Source organism: Centropristis striata, chromosome 4 (assembly GCF_030273125.1).
Source record: "Centropristis striata isolate RG_2023a ecotype Rhode Island chromosome 4, C.striata_1.0, whole genome shotgun sequence".
Taxonomy (NCBI): Eukaryota; Metazoa; Chordata; class Actinopteri; order Perciformes; family Serranidae; genus Centropristis; species Centropristis striata.
Window position 1 is genome coordinate 16,814,090 of NC_081520.1, and position 19,662 is coordinate 16,833,751.

General features: G+C 37.4%; 2 protein-coding genes across 3 annotated transcripts in view; both read left to right on the top strand.

The window, feature by feature from the left end:
- ryr1b (ryanodine receptor 1b (skeletal)) overlaps window positions 1-6,794 on the top strand; it is a 118,322-nt gene extending 111,528 nt beyond the window's left edge. Inside the window, exons 97-107 of the mRNA XM_059330916.1 lie at window positions 70-200; window positions 645-687; window positions 775-908; window positions 994-1,054; window positions 1,139-1,285; window positions 2,104-2,238; window positions 2,905-3,061; window positions 4,659-4,723; window positions 4,841-4,941; window positions 5,245-5,296; window positions 6,168-6,794. Of these exons, the coding sequence (XP_059186899.1) occupies window positions 70-200; window positions 645-687; window positions 775-908; window positions 994-1,054; window positions 1,139-1,285; window positions 2,104-2,238; window positions 2,905-3,061; window positions 4,659-4,723; window positions 4,841-4,941; window positions 5,245-5,296; window positions 6,168-6,263 (1,122 nt within the window). The 3' untranslated portion in view covers window positions 6,264-6,794. The remainder of the gene's footprint in view (window positions 1-69; window positions 201-644; window positions 688-774; window positions 909-993; window positions 1,055-1,138; window positions 1,286-2,103; window positions 2,239-2,904; window positions 3,062-4,658; window positions 4,724-4,840; window positions 4,942-5,244; window positions 5,297-6,167) is intronic.
- A 3,893-nt stretch (window positions 6,795-10,687) lies between these two features.
- On the top strand, window positions 10,688-19,053 carry LOC131969799 (galectin-4-like). 2 transcript variants are annotated; one of them, XM_059331006.1, is made up of 15 exons: window positions 10,688-10,758; window positions 11,806-11,894; window positions 12,849-13,053; window positions 14,477-14,590; window positions 14,686-14,727; window positions 15,557-15,604; window positions 15,688-15,714; window positions 15,801-15,908; window positions 15,992-16,018; window positions 16,148-16,186; window positions 16,279-16,305; window positions 16,419-16,448; window positions 17,229-17,317; window positions 17,408-17,573; window positions 18,286-19,053. In XM_059331006.1, the coding sequence occupies exons 1-15, from the start codon at window positions 10,717-10,719 to the stop codon at window positions 18,430-18,432; spliced, it is 1,200 nt and encodes a 399-aa protein (XP_059186989.1). In that variant the 5' UTR covers window positions 10,688-10,716; the 3' UTR covers window positions 18,433-19,053. The 2 variants fall into 2 exon arrangements, with proteins under 2 accessions (XP_059186989.1, XP_059186990.1); XM_059331007.1 differs by lacking the exon at window positions 14,686-14,727.
- The last annotated feature ends 609 nt before the right edge of the window (window positions 19,054-19,662 follow it).

The following is a 19,662-nucleotide window of genomic DNA, read 5'->3' on the forward strand; positions in this document are numbered from 1 at the left end:
AAAATCGACCTGTGTTTTTGTGTCTGCTTGTTGGTTTCAAGCAGCCTGTTTTCTCTCTGTGTCCTTCAGGTTCCTCTGGTTATCTTCAAGAGAGAGAAGGAGCTGGCCAGAAAGCTGGAGTTTGATGGTCTGTACGTCACTGAGCAGCCTGAGGACGACGACATCAAGGGCCAGTGGGACCGACTGGTGCTCAACACTCCGTAAGAGCCTGTGACATTATCACATGGAGGAATGGGTGAAAAAACTGTAGTCGTAAACAGGCCTGTAAATATTAGCTCAACCCCTCCTAAATACTTTTAGCCGAAACCCACACTGTAAAAAAAACCTGTTTAATTTACGGCAGGGGTCTCAAACTCAAATTACCTGGGGGCCGCTGGAGGCAGTATCAAAATGACCAAAAAGAAAGACACAAAATGACAAAAAAAAGACACAAAATTTCCAACAAAAAAAAAGACACAAAATGCCCAAAAAAAGACATACAGAAATATAAGGCAGAAATATTGATCACAAGTTTTATTTACATAATAATGCTTAGTCAAGTTTATTCTCGTTATGGTGGCTGGCCTGAGATCTAGTTACAGTATATACAGCATTAGAAATTAAGATTTCATTCAATGACATGTTTGATTGTTCTGTCTATGCAGATCTTTCCCAAACAATTATTGGGACAAATTTGTGAAAAGAAAGGTGAGTTTTTCCACTCAGATTCAAAATATGAGCAAACTGTCTCTTTGAGTGAATTGACATATGTATGTGTGTGTGTGTGATATGCAGGTGCTGGATAAATATGGAGACATCTACGGCAGAGAGAGGATTGCAGAGCTGCTGGGTATGGACCTGGCTTCTCTGGACGTCAGTGCCATGACGCATGAAAAGAAGCCTGAACCAGACACCTCAATGTTGAGCTGGTATGTCCTCTGCACTTTTTACATATACCATTCAGGTTATTAGTGCATATTATAAAAACAAACAAACGCGTCCTTCTCTGTTTAGGGTCCTCTCTATTGACATCAAGTACCAGATCTGGAAGTTTGGTGTTATTTTCACTGACAACGTGAGTTAAAGAAGCAGTTCACGGTATAATTTAGACAATAAGAGAATCTGTTTTTATGGTTAACTGCCCTCTTTCTTTTTTCAGACCTTCCTCTACCTGTGTTGGTACACGTTAATGTCTCTGCTTGGACACTACAACAACTTCTTCTTCGCTGCTCATCTTCTGGACATCGCCATGGGCGTCAAAACGCTGCGCACCATTCTGTCCTCTGTCACTCACAACGGCAAACAGGTCTGCACAATAATGATGCATCATGAGGCTTTCTGCACATGGCACACTAGAGACACTGGCCTTGTACTAATTAGGGTTGTGAACTATAAACCGATGCCACCGCATATTGTTTTATTGTGGGTCTGAACAACTAAATGACCACAAACATTATTCTACATTTATAATGAAAAGAAAAATCGTTCTAGAAGCTTTTTTTTGTCATTTCCATTCAGTCCCACATGAGGCTGATCATTCCTGAGTGTAGCTTTGATCTGAGTGACATCATTTACATTTTCCCTTTATCATCTAACCTAGTGAAACATTGTTTAGCGTACATAGAACATAATCATGTTCTGGGATATTAAATAATGAATTTATCAGTCTATATACAGACGCTAATGATAATGAAAAAATAATATAATATAAAGGTATTCCCGTGTCCCTGAGCAGGACACAGTTCACAGTATGAATACAGAATGCAGGTTGTTATTCATGTGCAGCTGTTTGTTAAACAAAGAAAACACTTATTATTAGGGCATGTCTACGGCTGTTAAACGATTTAACGGGTCACTTTACTTAAAAGATTTTTAAGTCCATGGCGAATCAGAAGATAAATAAAGTATAAAACTTGTGAGTGACACACTATAAAATATCTACAACAAATATTAACCGTAGAATGAAATAAAATCTTACACTGTATCGATTCAGATCGGTTTGTAATAAAAGTATATTGTTTTTTAATCGTATCGTAACCTGTGTATCTAGATGTGAATTGAATCATTTATCACAGAGAGATGTGCAACCCTTGTACTAATGCAGTGTCCATGTGTTCCTTACAGCTGATGATGACAGTGGGTCTGCTGGCTGTGGTGGTGTACCTTTACACCGTGGTGGCCTTCAACTTCTTCCGCAAGTTCTACAACATGAGTGAGGACGAGGACGAGCCGGACATGAAGTGTGACGACATGATGACTGTAAGTGGAGCGCAGACAGACCTGTAGTATCGACAGTCAACTTTAGTCCAGGGTGATTTTTTTTGCAGACATTTAATTTTCAGCTTAATCTGTTAATTCCATTTTCATGAAAATGATATCTGAGGAACGCCTGGGAGGAATTTCTTCACATTTGGCAAAAACAACCACTTAGACTAGAAGATGAATTGATTCGATTTTCACACGGATGTCATAAAATAGCTTCACTATGAAATTAAATGTTCTGCAGAAAAACTCTATTTCACTTTTGGTCAGATAGTGAATTGGTGATACTTATACTGGGGGCCCAATATTAACTGTGGTGATTGTAAAGATTTTCTCCTTGATCCAGTTTTTTTTTTAGAATTTATAGCTTTTCTTGGCTGTTTTTCCTTTTTTATCCTTTTTATAATTAGACTGTTATGCTTTAACCTGTAGCACTTTGAGATTTCCTCTAATGTAAAGTGCATTGCAAATAAAATGTATTATTATTATTATTAACATCCATATTGGCTCCTGTCATGGCTACACGAGTCTGTCCCAACATGGGTCTAAACTACAACTTCGTCCATTGGCAGAGACGTACAACACAAGGCGTCATAGTATGTTGTTCTATGTATGTTCTAGTATTGTTTTATATAACACACATTCCCTCGCTCTCTCCTGCAGTGTTACCTGTTCCACATGTACGTTGGTGTGCGTGCTGGTGGTGGCATAGGAGATGAAATTGAAGATCCAGCCGGAGATGAATACGAGCTCTACCGAGTGGTCTTTGACATCACCTTCTTCTTCTTCGTCATCGTCATCCTGCTGGCTATCATCCAGGGTTGGTTTATTGTTTATATACGTGGTTATTCAAACAAAAGAGTAACTAGACGTTCCACTCCTCCATCCAATTATTATGCTGCGCTCGCACATTGTGTCAACTTTACTGTGAATACAAGTCAAAACTGAGAAAAATGGCTAATTTAAGGTAGGATGGGTGAAGTTTTCTGCAGGCTCTTTAATGTCTACTTCTGTGTTACTATTTGTCACAAATGGGGCAGTATGAATACAAAGGTTAAATACTGCAATTCAATTCTACAATGAGTGCAAAGAGTAAGTAACATTGATGCTACAGAGATCAATGCATAGAATGAAGTTGTTGAAGGTTGCACCAATATTTCCAAGAACTGTTTCAAACCAAAACTTCTGCACTGCAAAAAAGGTGTGTCTAAAAACAAGATAAAAACACTAAATCTGAGGGAAATGATCTTGCTGCATGGACAGATAATTTACCTTGACAAGATTTTTTTAAATTAAGATTATTAAATCTAGAAATAAGCATGTTGAAGCTATAAATTCTTTAAAAAAACTGGATCAAGGAGAAAATCTTTACAATCACGCTTTGTTTTAGTTGTTTTTGCTTGTTCTTTGTTTTTATTGTTTTTATTGTTGGTCTGTCCTGCCATGTACAGCACATTGTATCAGCTAACGCTGTCTTAAAGGGCTCTATAAATAAAGTTGATTTGATTTGATTTGAAAGCTTAAAATAAGAAATTAACTCTTAAAACAAGATAAATCATCAAACACTTCTAAATCTTATGTTTTTTAAATCTAGAAATAAGCATGCTGAAAGCTTAAAATAAGCTAATAAGATAATACATAAATTATCACAAAAACACCTTTTTTGCAGTGGACAAAGCACACATTTGACATCTCAAGACAAATTTAAGATGCTGTTCACTGTCTTACCTTTGCCATAATATCAGCATAAGACATATAGAGATGGTCAACGTCAAGTTTCCTGTAATGAGAAAACACATGACAGGAGTCAGGTCTCGCTGAGGAAAAGGTCACAAAGTTGAGTCGCAGTGAAAGCAGGAGGCTCGTACGTCTTTTCTGTCTTTAAGATAATTTCCCTCAGATTTAGTGTTTTTATCATGTTTTTAGACACACCTTTTTGCAGTGTGCATTCAATCTAATTTGAGTGTTATAACCAGCCAGACTTCTACATGTAGTGGCTTCAAAGGGGCTATAATAAACATTTTTCTAATCACAATGGATCAATTGCTGATGTGTAATGAGATTAAGATCGATTGTAGAAATCCTTCTGCAGTCCCCCTCAGTTCTGCAGATTTATAGCATCTTCCAGCTCACTGTTCTGGTTTTACAACCCACAACTTTCCAGTTTTGATTTCTCCCATTGATTATTTTCTAGCGAAAAACCTTTAAAACGCCACTGTGTTTACCGATTTGGGATTTGGGTGAGCTGAACACAGAGTTTGTAGAGATGAGCAACAAGGCAGAAAGTAAAAATAGGGAAATCTGGGAAATGAGAAAAGTTTTTTTACAGGTTAGAAAAATAGGGTTTGTGACTAGAAGTAGAAATGGATGACTTTGTGTGGAGAACTCAGTAAGAAATGTGGCTGTGTGTCTGCCAGGTTTGATCATTGATGCCTTTGGAGAGCTGAGAGACCAGCAGGAGCAGGTCAGAGAGGACATGGAGGTAAGATAATGAGTTTCAGAGGGATTTAACGGGTCACTTTACTTAATCCACCTTCAATTCTCCTTCAGTCACAAGCCAAGACACGTGTTGAATATAAACTGTCCTTTCTCCCTCCAGACAAAGTGTTTCATCTGTGGAATTGGAAGCGACTACTTTGACACGACGCCGCACGGCTTCGAGACGCACACCTTAGAGGAGCATAACTTAGCCAACTACATGTGAGTTTCCTTCCAGAGAGCAGCCTTGACACTCTTAATTAGCTATTTTTATTTTATTAGTTATCTTTCTCTGTCTGGACAAAGCTTATTATAGTTAACGAAAACTAATGAAATAACGAAAACTAGAATTGAAAAAACATTTTCGTTAACTGAAATAAAAATAAAAACAGATAAATGTTCCTATCAGCTTGTCAGTCATCTGTGAAGCTCTTTAAACTGCACTAACCTGTAGGAAAGGTCTTAAACAAATAAAGTAGTTTGATTAATTTATTATTCTTTCCTTATTCCCCTTTTCTCTTTCAGGTTCTTCCTGATGTATCTCATAAACAAAGATGAAACGGAGCACACGGGACAGGTCAGTTAACAAACATGCATTTGAGGTTTCTAAAGAAGATAAATAAAATCAAGGTGCTGCCCTCACTGGAACACAGAAGCACTACGCAAGAAAGGCCAGCAGCACTTTTTTTGTTTAAGAAAACTAGCTGCATTTCAACTTGATAAGACCTTAATGACTCTGTTCTACAGATCCTTTATCCAATCTGTTATTTCCTTTTCTATCATTTACTGGTGTTGTATGTATGTGTGTTGGAATGTATTGTTTTCTATGTCTTTTATACACCTACACTGCAAAAAACAACTGACAAAAAATGAGAAATAAATACCTAGAATTAAGCAAATACATGCTTGAAACAAGTCCAAAAAGACTTATTTCAAACCATTGTGGCTTGAATAGCCCGACTGTAGCAACATTAAAATAAGCCAGTTATACTTAAAACTAGCACGTTTTGGTGGATAGAAAATGCTTTTGTAATAGCATTTAAACTATGTGCAACTAAAACTCCCAACTGGAACCAATATTTTAGGTAAAAACTCACCATATTCAACAGTTGAATAGATTGAAAAGGATGAAAAAGCTCACAATGTCAATCCTAAAAACATCCCTGTGAAGAGGTTACTCACTTGTTTTTGTTACAAAAAGACACATGTTCTTAAAATAAGCACATAAAGCTATGGTCAGTAGGTAAATTATACTCAAAACAAGATAATTAAGATACTATTGCTAGATATAAGAAGAAAATACTTGGTAAGCTTCATGTTTTTTGCAGTGTAGACTGCAACCAAATTGCCCAAGTTGGGACAAATAAACTATATTTGACTTGACTTGACTTGACACTGGACGTTATCGTCTTCATAAAATCATCCTTTTTCCCTGTTCTGTGTTCCAGGAGTCCTACGTGTGGAAGCTGTACCAGGAGCGATGCTGGGACTTCTTCCCCGCTGGAGACTGCTTCAGGAAGCAGTATGAGGATCAGCTCGGATAACGTCCCGCATCGATAAAATGTTAAAGAGAAAGAGAGGAGAGGAGAGGAGAGAGGAGGGGAGGGAAATTCAGAGAGAGGAAAGATTAGAAATCTAGAGATCGAACACATCTATGTCTTAGTTTTGTCCTTCGTCTGCACATTTCTCTCCTCCGTTGAAGCTATGCACACTTTGACTGCACTGTTGTACCACCTGCAGCAGAATGACGATGAGAAAAGCAGAAGAATAATATCAGAGAGGCATAAAAACACACACAAGAAGCCAGGGGTACTTTTTTATTCCGCTATGAATCCACTACATGGCCTTTTTGGTGTAAAATATACATAGACTGCCTTGCATATCAGTGCATTTATACAAAACGGGCTCTTTCAGTCGCTACTGCTGTAAACGTTTTAGTGCCTATAGCAACGTCACTGCTTTTATTTTAGATTAGAGTGGATGTGTTTTATTTTTATTGTTAGGTTGTTTTTTTTGTAAGTGGCTGCTGCCATTTGATATTTCATTTCTGGTGTTTCAGTGAGAGTTTAAACGCGTTCACTGCAAAAAAATGTGTTTCTAAAAACAAGGTAAAAACACTAAATCTGAGGGAAATGATCTTGCTGCATGGACAGATAATTTCACTTGACAAGATTTCTTAAATTAAGATTGTTAAATCTAGAAATAAGCACGTTGAACGCTTAAAATAAGAAATTAACCCTTAAAACAATTTAAGAAATCTTGTCAAGTGAAATTATCTGTCCATTCAGCAAGATCATTTCCCTCAGATTTAATGTTTTTACCTTGTTTTTAGACACACCTTTTTGCAGTGTTTAAACAGAAAATGATTCAGCAGCTCACAGTCGTATCTCTGAGATCCTCGAGGGAGCAGCGAACATCTTAGGCCCCGCCTCTCGCTTCTTTTTCTTTCCCTCTCGAGGCTTAGAAACTCGTCTTCTAACAAGCGATCATGTATGGAAACTCTTTTTGGACTAACTTGCCATGATAAAAACCAGTATTATCTGTGTTCGTGACATATACCAGTGTGAATCTGCTGTATAGACAAACCCAGTTTGCACTCTGAAGTCTTACAAAGCGTCCCTGGATGGTTGTGGTCCCCTATCTACACTGATGTCTCTGTGCCATATAAGGTAGTGATGATGTACACACATACAGTATAGGAGGATGCCAAGGTTATTTATTTATTTATATGCAGATCAAATCTTCTGAAGACGACCGTTTTAGCCCGTCTGTATTTCTGGCCAACAGTCTGTTTTATGACACTTTATGCACAAATAAGTTTTTGTCAGTGCATTAAAAAAAAAACTAATGAATGTATTTAATGTATACATTTTGGCCACTGTGTCATGTGTATAACTGAGTAATGTCTAGGCTGCTTGGAGGCCTTTTGATGAAAAGACATATTTTACATAAATCATAGATACATATATTTATTTTTCTTTAGGGCTTTGGAGAATTTGAACGATCATGCTGATTTTTTTTCGGACTCGTGTCCCGTTTGTGGAGAGACTCTTCAGGTCTCACACTGAAGTTAACGCCCAGTTTGCAGTCAGAAGAGCACATTAGCTTTTTGTTTTTGCTAGTTAGGTTTTTATGATAGATATTTTTAGGGATCCAGCATATCAGTTATTTTCTCAATCAAAGTCACGTGTGATGCGTTGATCTCAGACAGTTTTGTCTCACGATGCCTCTTACAGATCACACAAACTGTCCATCTCACATGTTATGTCACGACTCACTTTCCAGAGGCAGAGCAGTATTTTGTTTGCCGACGACTCTGAAGTGTGTGTTTGCCGCTGTGGTCCACACGGAGGCAGCTGACTGATTGGAGATCACTACTTTCCACCTGACTGAGTGTCCTCTGACTGAACCCTGTGTTTCAATACAGAATAAACAGATTATTTTAAGGAGATCTGGGACACGTGTCCTTATTTACACGTGAGCTTCTGTTTGGTCTTACTGATGGGGCGACAAATGTAAAAAATTCAGTTACACACTATAAAAAAAAAAATCAGTTTAATTTACGGTAAAATACTGGCAGCTTTGGTTGCCAGAACTTAAATACAGTGTAAAAAACACAGTGAGTGGGTTTTCTACTGTAAATTTAAATGTAAATATCAGCAAAAAATTTAATTAATACTCAATGTTCCCGTTATTTTTGGGGTAATTGTCATTGTGACATCATGGTATTGCTCCATTAATTTTATATTTTTACAGCAAAACTGTGTGTTTCCTACAATTTATAACAGTAAAAGTTAAAGTTTTGTGCTATTCTTTGATTTACGGTAATCGACAAATGGGCGACAAATGTTAAAATTAAATTACACACTGTAAAAAAAAGTTTAATTTACAGTAAAATACAGGCAGCTTTGGTTGCCAGAACTTAAATACACTGTAAAAAACACAGTGAGTTGGTTTTATAAACTGTAATTCAGATTCAATATTCCCGTTATTTTTAGGGTAATTGTGTCATTGTGACATCACGGTATTGCTCCATTAATTTTACATGAAAATATTGTATTTTTACAGCAAAACTATGTGTTTCCTACAGTTTATAACAGTAAAAGTTAAAGTTTTGTGCTATTCTTTGATTTACGGTAATCGACAAATGGGCGACAAATGTAAAAATTCATTTAGCAATACTGCAAATTAAAAATACTCCATTCAAGTAAAAGAACATTTCACTCTGATTAGTGGAGTAGAAGTATAAATAAGCATGGAAGTTGCTGTACTACAGTACATGAATATATACAGTGGTGGAAATATTTATCTATATTTAGAGAAATCACTGATACAACTCCTCTGAGATTTAAAGAATTGCCCGAGGGTGCATGGTTTGTATGATTCATAAAATATCCACCCGCCTGCCAACCTAAGGCAAACAGAAAGACAAGTAACTCTTATCTATCACTCAGGTGTCTTTACATACGTACTTCTGCTCATATACACACACAGAATGTTTGAGGGAACAAAGGCCGGCCTAATGAGACATGGGTGTTTCCTGAAATGGTTAAAGTATTACAGTAAACTTCTGGTATTTGATCAAGATAAAGTTTGGCCAAAACCACCATGAAACTGCAACTCAGAGGAAACATTTCATTCAATAAACTATAAAATCTAACAGTAGGCCTCTTCATAATATTGTCAGTGTGCAGAATTAAGGCTGTAAAGACCCAATAATCAGTTTTATTAGGGGAATTATATCTCAAATTAGTCTTCTTCTCATTTAAAGAGGATGTCACAGGGATTTAAATTAGAATGGAAAAGCACTTAGTATTACTATAAACTATTTATTTGGGGTATCTACATTGTACTCCGTGGCTGAATCTCACAAAGTACATTTAATCATTTAAAAAAGTACTGTATTTATATACAAACTTAAGTTACTTATAATTAGCTTCATGCCACGTTATACTTTTAGCTAAGGCCTGTCAAGTAAAAACCAACTAAATAGAATAAAATAAAAATACAGCAATACCAGAGCAAGCAGAAAAGCAAATTTAAAGCATAAAGTGTACCAGAAACCAGAAGCCAAGTATATCCTCAAAAAGTAAAAATGCACTGAGAGTTGCAGCTTAAACCAGGGATGGGCAACTGGAGGCCCAGGGGCCGCGTACGGCCCGCACCCTCACTTGAAAGGGCCCTCAGTACAACTACATGCATTTGAGCATGAAATCTTTAAAGTGCTGTGTAAAAATGCACAAAATTACTTCTTGCAGTTAATGTTGGTCTGCTGTTCTTGTACTAAAAAAAGAAATCACAGTAAGTGGTTATTTTTTATTTGTTAACCTTTTGTATTCCTATTTATACTGTTCTACATGCATTTGAGCATGAAATATGTTAAGTTACTGCACTGTAAACATATTTAAAATTGCAGTTTCATCATATCAGGTTAAGTGCACGGTCCTATATGTGGCCCTGTGGTAGTGTTGATGAGAAATTGTGGCCCCCTGCAACACCTAGGTTGCCCATCCCTGGCTTAAACTATAATTTTTAAGGCAGAAGACCACACCCCCAGAAACTTGAAAACAAAGCCTTATAACAGGCCAATTTGAGCTAAGTAACTAAGGCCTGTCGAGTCGAAACACACTAAATAGAATAAAATAAAAATACAGCAATACTAGAGCATGCAGAAAAGCAAATTTAAAGCATAAACTATACCAGAAGCCAAGTAGATCCTCAAATATTAAAATTGCACACACACACACACACACACACACACACACACACACACACACACACACACACACACACACACACACACACTGTCTTTTGTTGTAATGTGCCACTCCTCTGCTGGGTCAATGGTTAGTTTGCATCTTGTGCCTCTAAAGTAAACACTCTTAGGTTTGGTGCTCTGCCGCTCCCTCGTCTCTCATATAAAACGAGGCTTCCAGCAGAGACCAGATCCTGACTGAAGCCTCCTGATTCTCTCCGTCCGTCTCACCGCCTGCTGCCATGTTTGTTGCTCCTCCTGGCTACCAGCCGATCTACGGCCCTGTGAGTATCTGCACTGACAAACACAGTCCATTTCAGGATTGTGTGTGTTTGGGATTTCCAAACTTGTATTTTTTCCTTCAGAGGACTTGGCAGAGAATCATGTTGCACTATAAACAACCTTATGACCTAAAACTGATATAATAGTGGATTATTTTATGAAAATAACTATTTTTTTGATACATCAAGCTGTCTAATTTTAGATGTCTTTGTCTGCATTAATGATAAAGATTACCATTGACTATAGAGCTGCAACAATTATTCAAATAGTCGAACAATAATCAATTATTAAATTAATCGTCAACTATTTTGATAATCTAATAATTGGTTTGAGCATTTTTTTTTAAAGACAATAAGTCCAAATTCTCTGATTTCAGTTTCTTCAATGTGAATATTTCTGGTTTCTTTGTTCCTTTATGACAATAAACTGACAAATAATTTTCAGTGCCCTCTGCTCGGGCCAGTTCATCGCTGCTTGCAGCTTTAATTTATCTTGTTTTAAGAGTTAATTTATTATTTTTAAGCGTTCAAAATGCTTATTTCTAGATTTAACAATCTTAACAACATGTAACATGTAACTTGTAACAACATCTGTCCATGCAGCAAGATCATTTCCCTCAGATTTAGTGTTTTATCTTGTTTTAGACACAGCTTTTTTGCAGTGAGCATTCAGTGAAATTGTTTTTTTGTTTATTTTAAAGCTGCACTTGCAAAAACGTTTGGTGGTAAAAGTTTCAGTATGATCTCAAGTCAATATCAGGCAAATAAAATCTAATAAAATCAGGACAGTGCAGGACTCCTCCTGCTCTAACAGCTTATTCAAATGATCAACTGATGATTTGCTGAAGCTGCTTGATGAAAAGCTGATCATTTGAATCAGCTGCAAGAAGTCCAGCACACGAGTAAATGTGTAGTACTTGTTAATTTTTATGGAGACAACCTTGAAGGATCCCACTCTTTGTGAATCACTGAATTACTGTATTATAATAATAATAATAATAATAATATATACTGTGACTGTATAATGAGTATTTCTTGTGCACTGTGCAGGCAATTCCTTACCTGGGGCCCATTTATGGAGGCGTGAGGGAGGGAACGTCCATCTACATCCAGGGGTCCATTCCTGAGGACATTACCAGGTAAAAAAATAAAAAAAATAAAAAAAAAATAAAAAAAAAAATATATATATATATATTTAACATCTGCATCAACTTGTTATTTGGACATTTTTTTCTCTCTCTTTTTTTAAACAAACTTTAAATGCTTAAATAGCACAATAATGCAAATTATTATGTTATTTTCAGCTTTTTTATTTAGATGATCAGTTTCTTATTTCATGATGATCAAAATGCATACGAATAAAAAAGCATAGTGGTTTTTCGGTTCGGGGTGCTAAAGTATAATCCCTTTTGCTCTCAAAACTAAAAACTGGAAACAGTGCCCCCTTTTCCTTTTTCCGTTTTAAACCAAAATTGGAAAAACGCATTTTGCTCTCAGCATCAAAAAATGAAATAACCAAAAACCAAAATGAAATAATGAAATAATCATTTTTTGTTTCTCATTTATTAATATGTCGGCGGACAGACCGGAAGTGGGAAAATAAAAGTCCCATCAAAATAAAAGTCCCATGTTAACTTATTATTATTTATATACAGTCTATGGTTTTGACAGAAAAAGGGATTATACTTGAGAATTCATTCAAAGCAACTGAGAAAAGCTGCAATCTCGTCTCTCAATCCAAGGTCTTCTTGTCTGAGTTCTGTCCACTGAGACATTTTTTAATCTCTAACCTAAACGGGGGAACACCTTGTGTAATCTGACTCTGGGTGGAGCAGCAGGTTTCTTTGTTGGAAATCAAAGCATATTTGTAATACACAGCTCCAGTTTTATCACCCTCCCCTCCCCTTTTCAAAATAGTAATATCTGAGGGACTTTACAGGCCATTAACAGGCAGAGTAAACACTGCACATACCTGACTGTATCATTATATCTTTAGCTCTTTGTGGGGACATCTGACACGCCTCAACTGTTTGTATTTCCTCAGTCCATTCAGAAATAAGATGACGTAATGTCGCTGCTGTTCCTTTCTGCAGATTCTTCATCAACCTGCTCTGTGGAGAGTCTGAGTCCAGCGACATCGCCTGCCACTTCAACCCTCGCTTCGATGGCTGGGACAAGGTGGTCTTCAACTCCCGTCAGGACGGTGACTGGGGCTCTGAGGACAAGATCCGGGACATGCCCTTCAGTAAGGGCCAGGCCTTTGAAATGGTCATCATGATCACGTCACAGGGCTACCAGGTCAGAGCAGCAAGAAATACAAACTATTTTCTAAATCATAAATGATTTATAACAAACTCTTACAGTGGCAGACTCAGTGTTGGAAGGGCAGGGGCGACAAAATAAAAAGGGCACATTCTGCACAACATGGAGCCCCACCAGCAGCAAAAAGCTCTGATGCATCATGTTTGATGAAATTGTCCTCATCCTTGATTAGGATTAGCATTAAGTTAAAAGGAGATCCAGATCAAAGTAATTAATGGTACTGATCTAGTAACTTAGTAACTACAGATTTTAGTACCTCTAGATGTAGCTGTTCGTCATAGCGACGCCACATGAAAGCAACGCCTCTTTCACATTCTACGTTCGTCGGCTACCAAAGAGAGGAACCATGGCACTAGAGGGGCACTTTAGAAGGACACTCCTTAAGGCACATTATCAAAAAAAAGCAAGAGGAACTCCCCGAACAGAGGAAACAAAAGGGCTATGAACATTTAACAGTCTAGAAGACCTGACACTAATAATCCCTAAAAAGAGGGAAAACACAAAACTCCTGACTATCCTGAAACTCAGGGCAAACTATCCTACGGGATAAGGAACAAACAACTAGACAAGGGAAAGGGGAAAAAGGGACAAAATAAAATACTAATAAACAAAAGGCGCTCCAAAAGGGAGGAAATGACTGAACAGGGAAAAGGACTAAACCAAAGATCACTCCGTAAAATGGAGGAACAATCTAAGGGAGAAAAACTAAATAACTCAAAATCACTCTTAAGGAGGAATAACAAAAGGCAATCTAACAACTAACGAACTAAGGGAGCAGCTAAGCTGTGAAAATTTACAAAAGAAAATCACTCTTACGAGGAGAACAAACTTGAAAACGAAGCAAGGCAGATGACTGTGGCGATGACAAGAACTGTGGTAATGCTGGCGAGACGAAAAACGACACACTGGCACAGGACAAGGGAGACACAGACTATTTAACACATGAGGGAAGGAGCACCAGGTGAACACAATTGGTAATTAGGGGAGACACTCAGGCAGGAGACACACACAGGGAGGGGCAGGTGACCTGAAACGAGAGGAGAGTTACTTTTCAAAATAAAAGCAGTGACGAGACCAAGACATAAAAAACCCAAGACCTCACCACGGTGTGACAGAGAGGGGGCGGTCGCCCCTCCTGCCCCCCCTTTTATACACACAACTGAAATGCTTTTATACATACAATTTTGTAAAAGCATTTCAGTTGTGTGTATAAAAGCATTTCAGTTGTGTGTGAGACAGCATAACATTTCAGTGGTGTTTGTGAAAGCATTTCACTTGTAAGTTTGTGAGGTTTTTTTACTATAGTGTGTGAATGTGTTTTGTTTCATATGTGTGTCTGAATGGTAATTCTGAATTATGTCCCTGATAGTCCCTCACATGTGGCCTGTTTCTGTCGCAGATCAAAGTCAACGGTAATGACTTCTACACCTTTGAACACCGCCTCCCTGTGGAGAGAATTTGTGCGATGCAAATCGCCGGAGATGTTTCCATCCAGACGATTAATGTCATCGGGGTGAGACTTTCTGTCCACGAAGCTTTCAGCTTCATGCTTTGGGCTTCGCTGGGGCAAAGAAATTCAGTTTCTAATGCTTTCTGCTTCTGTGCCAGGCGGCTCGAGGTGGCATGAATAGGTATCCTGGAGGAATGGGAGTGAGTAGAAACTATTCAATGTTTCACTGTGACAGATTTGCGCTTGCTTTGTTTTGCTGCAAACTGTTCATTTCTTCAAGCTTTTGCAAAGCTGAAACCTCAATATGCAATAAAAACTAACATCTTCTGGCTCCTGCAGGTGACAAGCAATTAGTAGATAAGAGATAAGATTTATTGATCCCAATGGGGGAAATTCAGGTGTTGCAGCGGCTCAAGTACAGTTTAAGAAAACAGTTTAAGATAACACATAACCACAAGAACCACAAGACAGCATAAAACAGCAGAGACACTACATCCACTAGTGGTGTGATAAAACTAGATGTGCAAACCATATGAAAGTGGCAATGTGAGGTAGCAAGTAGTGAAACTATAATAGTATAAGGACAAAAATATATAGTATATATATACATACTGCATGTGCAATGTGGTTGCTAGAGTGTTATTTTTTATCAAGAGATTACGTGACTGTGTTGGCATATCAGGTATAGCATTACAATGGTTTTCTTCATATCTAACTGACAGAAGTTTTACTGTCTCTATATTGGTGTTTTTGTTTCTGACTTTTCCCCACCGTCATGTGGGGTCCTACAGGGCTCAGTTCTGGGGCCCCTGTTGTTCTCACTGTACTTACTGCCCCTAGGACAGATCATAAATAGTTTTAACATTTAACATAATTTATGTGTGGGCGATATCCAACTCTGTTTCTGATTTAAACCCAGTGAAGTTTTTTAAGTTATCTAGACTCCTAGAATGTTTTAATACTATCAGGGAATGGTTGGCAGAAAACCTCTTGCAGCTCAACGCTGACACTTCTGTTTGGTTATTTTAGGGAGGAATGGGAGGAGGCATGGGAGGAGGCATGGGAGGAGGCATGGGTGTAAGTATTCATAATTTAAGTTTAAAAATACATTTCAACACAGCATTGTAAAGGGTTTTAACATGTTCACCACTTTTTAACAGGGAGGATATCCAGGAGGTGGCATGGGGGTGAGTTATTTTTGTCTATAAATGTAGTTTCTTTTATAATAATTACGATTAATTACATTCAATTAAACATTTTAACTGATATACAGGGAGGATACCCAGGAGGAATGGGAGGAGGAATGGGAGGAGGAATGGGAGGAGGCATGGGAGGAGGAATGGGAGGAGGCATGGGAGGAGGAATGGGAGGAGGCATGGGAGTAAGTATACTTAATATCAGGATTTGAAAATTGAATTAAATACATCATTATTAATATTTAAAATAATCTCCACTCTTCAACAGGGTGGATATCCAGGAGAAGGCATGGGGGTGAATAAATATTCATATTTCTGCTCTTCATTAGTCCTGAAATTCATTCAGTAAAAAATACAGAGCTAATTGTCAAAAAAATGAAAAGAATCTTATAAAATCCTTCTTTTTACGTGTGCTTCTTTACAGGGTGGATATCCAGGAGGAGGCATGGGAGGTGGTATGGGGGTAGGAACATGTTTTATTTATAATATTTTACTTTTGTGTTATTTGCACATTTTATTATTTGTATTAACTGACTTTATTTTGTCTTCTGTCAGGGAGGATATCCAGGATCAAATCTGCCGGTGAGAAAACTGCATGATTACATGCACACATCCATAAAGCCCTCTTCTGTGGAAGATATTTTCTTACTTCTAATAATCGAATTTTAATCTTTTATCTGTTAATGTGATTACAGAGCATGGGCGGGCAGCCAGTCTACAACCCTGTAAGTAAAATCTATTCTGTCATCTATTCTAGTTGTGTAATATTTTTCTTAATTTGATTTCTTTGAGTGTGCAAGTCACAGATATGTTCAATCTCCACATTTTTGAACAACCAACATGAATATAAACATTTCTAAATATTATTGTGACACGTGACGACCATGATAAACACTTGGGTTTGGTACAACAGGGTTAGACTTACAAAAAACTACTTCCGGACAAAAGTTCCGACGACTGGACCAAACAGTAGCGTCTCATTTTAAAGGTCTGGGTTGGTTGATCTCCTATCCACCTGACAGAATTGGTCACCCACAATGTTGACTCCATGTGTACTACTGTATACAAATAAAGACTTTTGATTTCAGTACACTGCAAAAAAGGTGTGTCTAAAAACAAGATAAAAACACTAAATCTGAGGGAAATTATCTTGCTGCATGAACAGATAATTTCACTTGACAAGATTTCTTAAATTAAGATGATCAAATCTAGAAATAAGCATGTTGAATGCTTACATTTACATTTAGTCATTTAGCAGACGCTTTTATCCAAACTTTAGATTTAGAAGTGTTAGATAATTTATCTTGTTTTAAGAGTTAATTTCTTATTTTGAACGTACAACATGCTTATTTCTAGATTTAACAATGTTAATTTAAGAAATCTTGTGAAATTATCTGTCCATGCAGCAAGATCATTTCCCTCAGACCTTTTTTGCAGTGTACCTGCTCGTCTGGAGGATTGTTTTTATGTTACCTTATTTTGAGTTTTTTTTCTTGTGTTTTTAGCCTGTGCCCTACTCCAACATGATCCCAGGAGGGATGTCCCCTAAGAGGACCATCATCATCAGAGGCATGGTGCCCTATGGAGCAGACAGGTGTGTGTGTGTGTGTACGTTCACTTAAATCTCTGCAGTGTGAGTGCTAACAGACACGTAACACACTCCTCCTGGTTCTGTGTGCTGCAGAATGAGCATCAACTTCATGGTGGGCAGATCTCGGGACATCGCCTTCCACATGAACCCGAGGGTGAGGGAGGGGGTGGTGGTGAGGAACAGCATGCTGGGAGGAAACTGGGGCCAGGAGGAGAGAGAGATGGGCATGAACCCGTTCATGGAGGGACAGTACTTTGATGTAAGTAACATCTGTCTAAAAACCAAGGTTGATTTTCTGCAGATGTTATTTGTTTGTATGATCATTTTATATGTTCGAAATAAAGATTTCCAGTAACACTTTATATTAAGGAACACATATTCAACATTAATTAGTTGCTTATTAGCATGCAAATAAGTAACATATTGGCTCTTAATTAGTCATTATTAAGTAGTTATTAATGCCTTATTCTGCATGGCCTTATTATACAACCAGTAAGACATTAAATAAGAGTTTTCCCTTAAGAGTTTTCCCTTAGTAACCTCAGAATTATTGCTTATTAGTAGTAAGTAAGGAAGTTGTTGTATACGAGTTATGATCTTAATATGCTTTACTTTGTATGGACTTTATAATCTCTACATAGTGGTGAACAACTAGACCTTTGACGTGACTGGTGGCTCCTTTTGGATGATTGGATGAGGATTGGTAGATTTTAATGTCAATCATTACTCTACAAAGTGGCTCACTGGTAGACTAACATTGGCGCAAAGTGACCCACCATGCAGAATAAGGCATTAATAACTACTTAATAATGACTAATTAAGAGCCAATATGTTACTTATTTGCATGCTAATAAGCAACTAATTAATGTTGAATTTGTTTTCCCCAATATAAAGTGTTACCAGATTTCCAAACCAAACTAATATCTAGAGTTATTGTTGAATCTCTTGATGTCTCCGTCTTTGACCCTCAGATGTCGATCCGCTGTGGGAACCAGAGGTTCAAGGTGTTTGTGAACGGGCAACACTTGTTCGACTTCTTCCACCGCCTGCAGTCCTTCAACGAGATCGACATGCTGGAGATTGAAGGCGACATTCAGATCTCCTACATCCACTTCTGAGACCTGGAGGAACTTGACATTCTGTACATTATTCAACTATTTCATGTTTTTTCTCCAGCTGTTCTGTGATCTTTAAGAGGATCTGTCAGCCACTGTGTCGTTTATCTCAGGCTCTTAACCTTTGTGCCTCACTAGGGACATGTTGGCTTTTCAATGGGTTTTTAATATAATTATTTAACTGTGTTGATGCATATGGCATACATTTTAAACCCCATCTTCTACAAAAAAGGTGTGTCTAAAAACAAGATAAAAACACAAAATCTGAGGGAAATGATCTTGCTGCATGGACAGATAATTTCACTTGACAAGATTTCTTAAATTAAGATTATTAAATCTAGAAATAAGCATGTTGTACGCTTAAAATAAGAAATCAACTCTTAAAACAAGATAAATTAGCTAACACTTCTAAATCTAAAGTTTCTTTTATCTTGGTAAGAAACAAATAATTTGCAGTGTGGTGTTGGTTTAAAATTCAACAAGTCCAACAATCAGTTTTTTTTGTCATATCGGTCCTTTGAGGCACAAGGGTTAATCTTCCTGCTATGAGAACAAAATTTTAATTAGACAAAAAATTACCTCATCATAGGCTGTATTGTTGACTTAATAAACATGTCATTAACACGTTTGATGTGAATTTAATTAATTTTGTCACACTCAAAGCTCGGGAAAAAGGCTCATTCATGATGAACTCATTTATTTCTTATACAAAATACTGTGGGTACTGTATAAAACTTTGTTTACAAATCATGGCAGTGACAATATAAAGGCGATTATAGTACAGTCTTCTCCCAATTCAACACACCAGGAGAATCACAATCCATACACACTAATGCAAAATACTGGCTCTCTGAAGGCACTGAAGGTGACGATTTAAGGCTGAACTCACTGTAACCGTGAAGGAGTTTCAGTTTTTGCTGGAATCTGTTTGAGGATCAGTTTTGTCTTTTTGTCCAAAATGGTTTAAACACACTGATTAGTGTAACACAGAAGATGTACTTGCATTCAAATTGGTAAAAACATATGTGTACAGACCAAATTTGACCAGTGCCTCAGTCTCAGCACCAGTCTGGAGATCACAATGAGTATACAGTACCAAAGGTATAGCACAAAATGTACACTTTAAAGGGATTTCAGTAATGCTACAGATATAAAATATCACTGTATACTGTTTCATATATAAGTACCTTTGATGTCTGAGAAACACAGCGCCTCATTTCAACAAATCTCCCA

Bases quoted from the DNA above. Each gene is read 5' to 3' on its own strand.
- LOC131969799 (XM_059331006.1), top strand. From the start codon at position 10,717: ATGTTTGTTGCTCCTCCTGGCTACCAGCCGATCTACGGCCCT. The intron at 13,054-14,476 runs GTCAGAGCAGCA...TTTCTGTCGCAG, and splicing joins TCACGTCACAGGGCTACCAG to ATCAAAGTCAACGGTAATGA. The intron at 16,449-17,228 runs GTAAGTAAAATC...TTGTGTTTTTAG, and splicing joins GGCAGCCAGTCTACAACCCT to CCTGTGCCCTACTCCAACAT.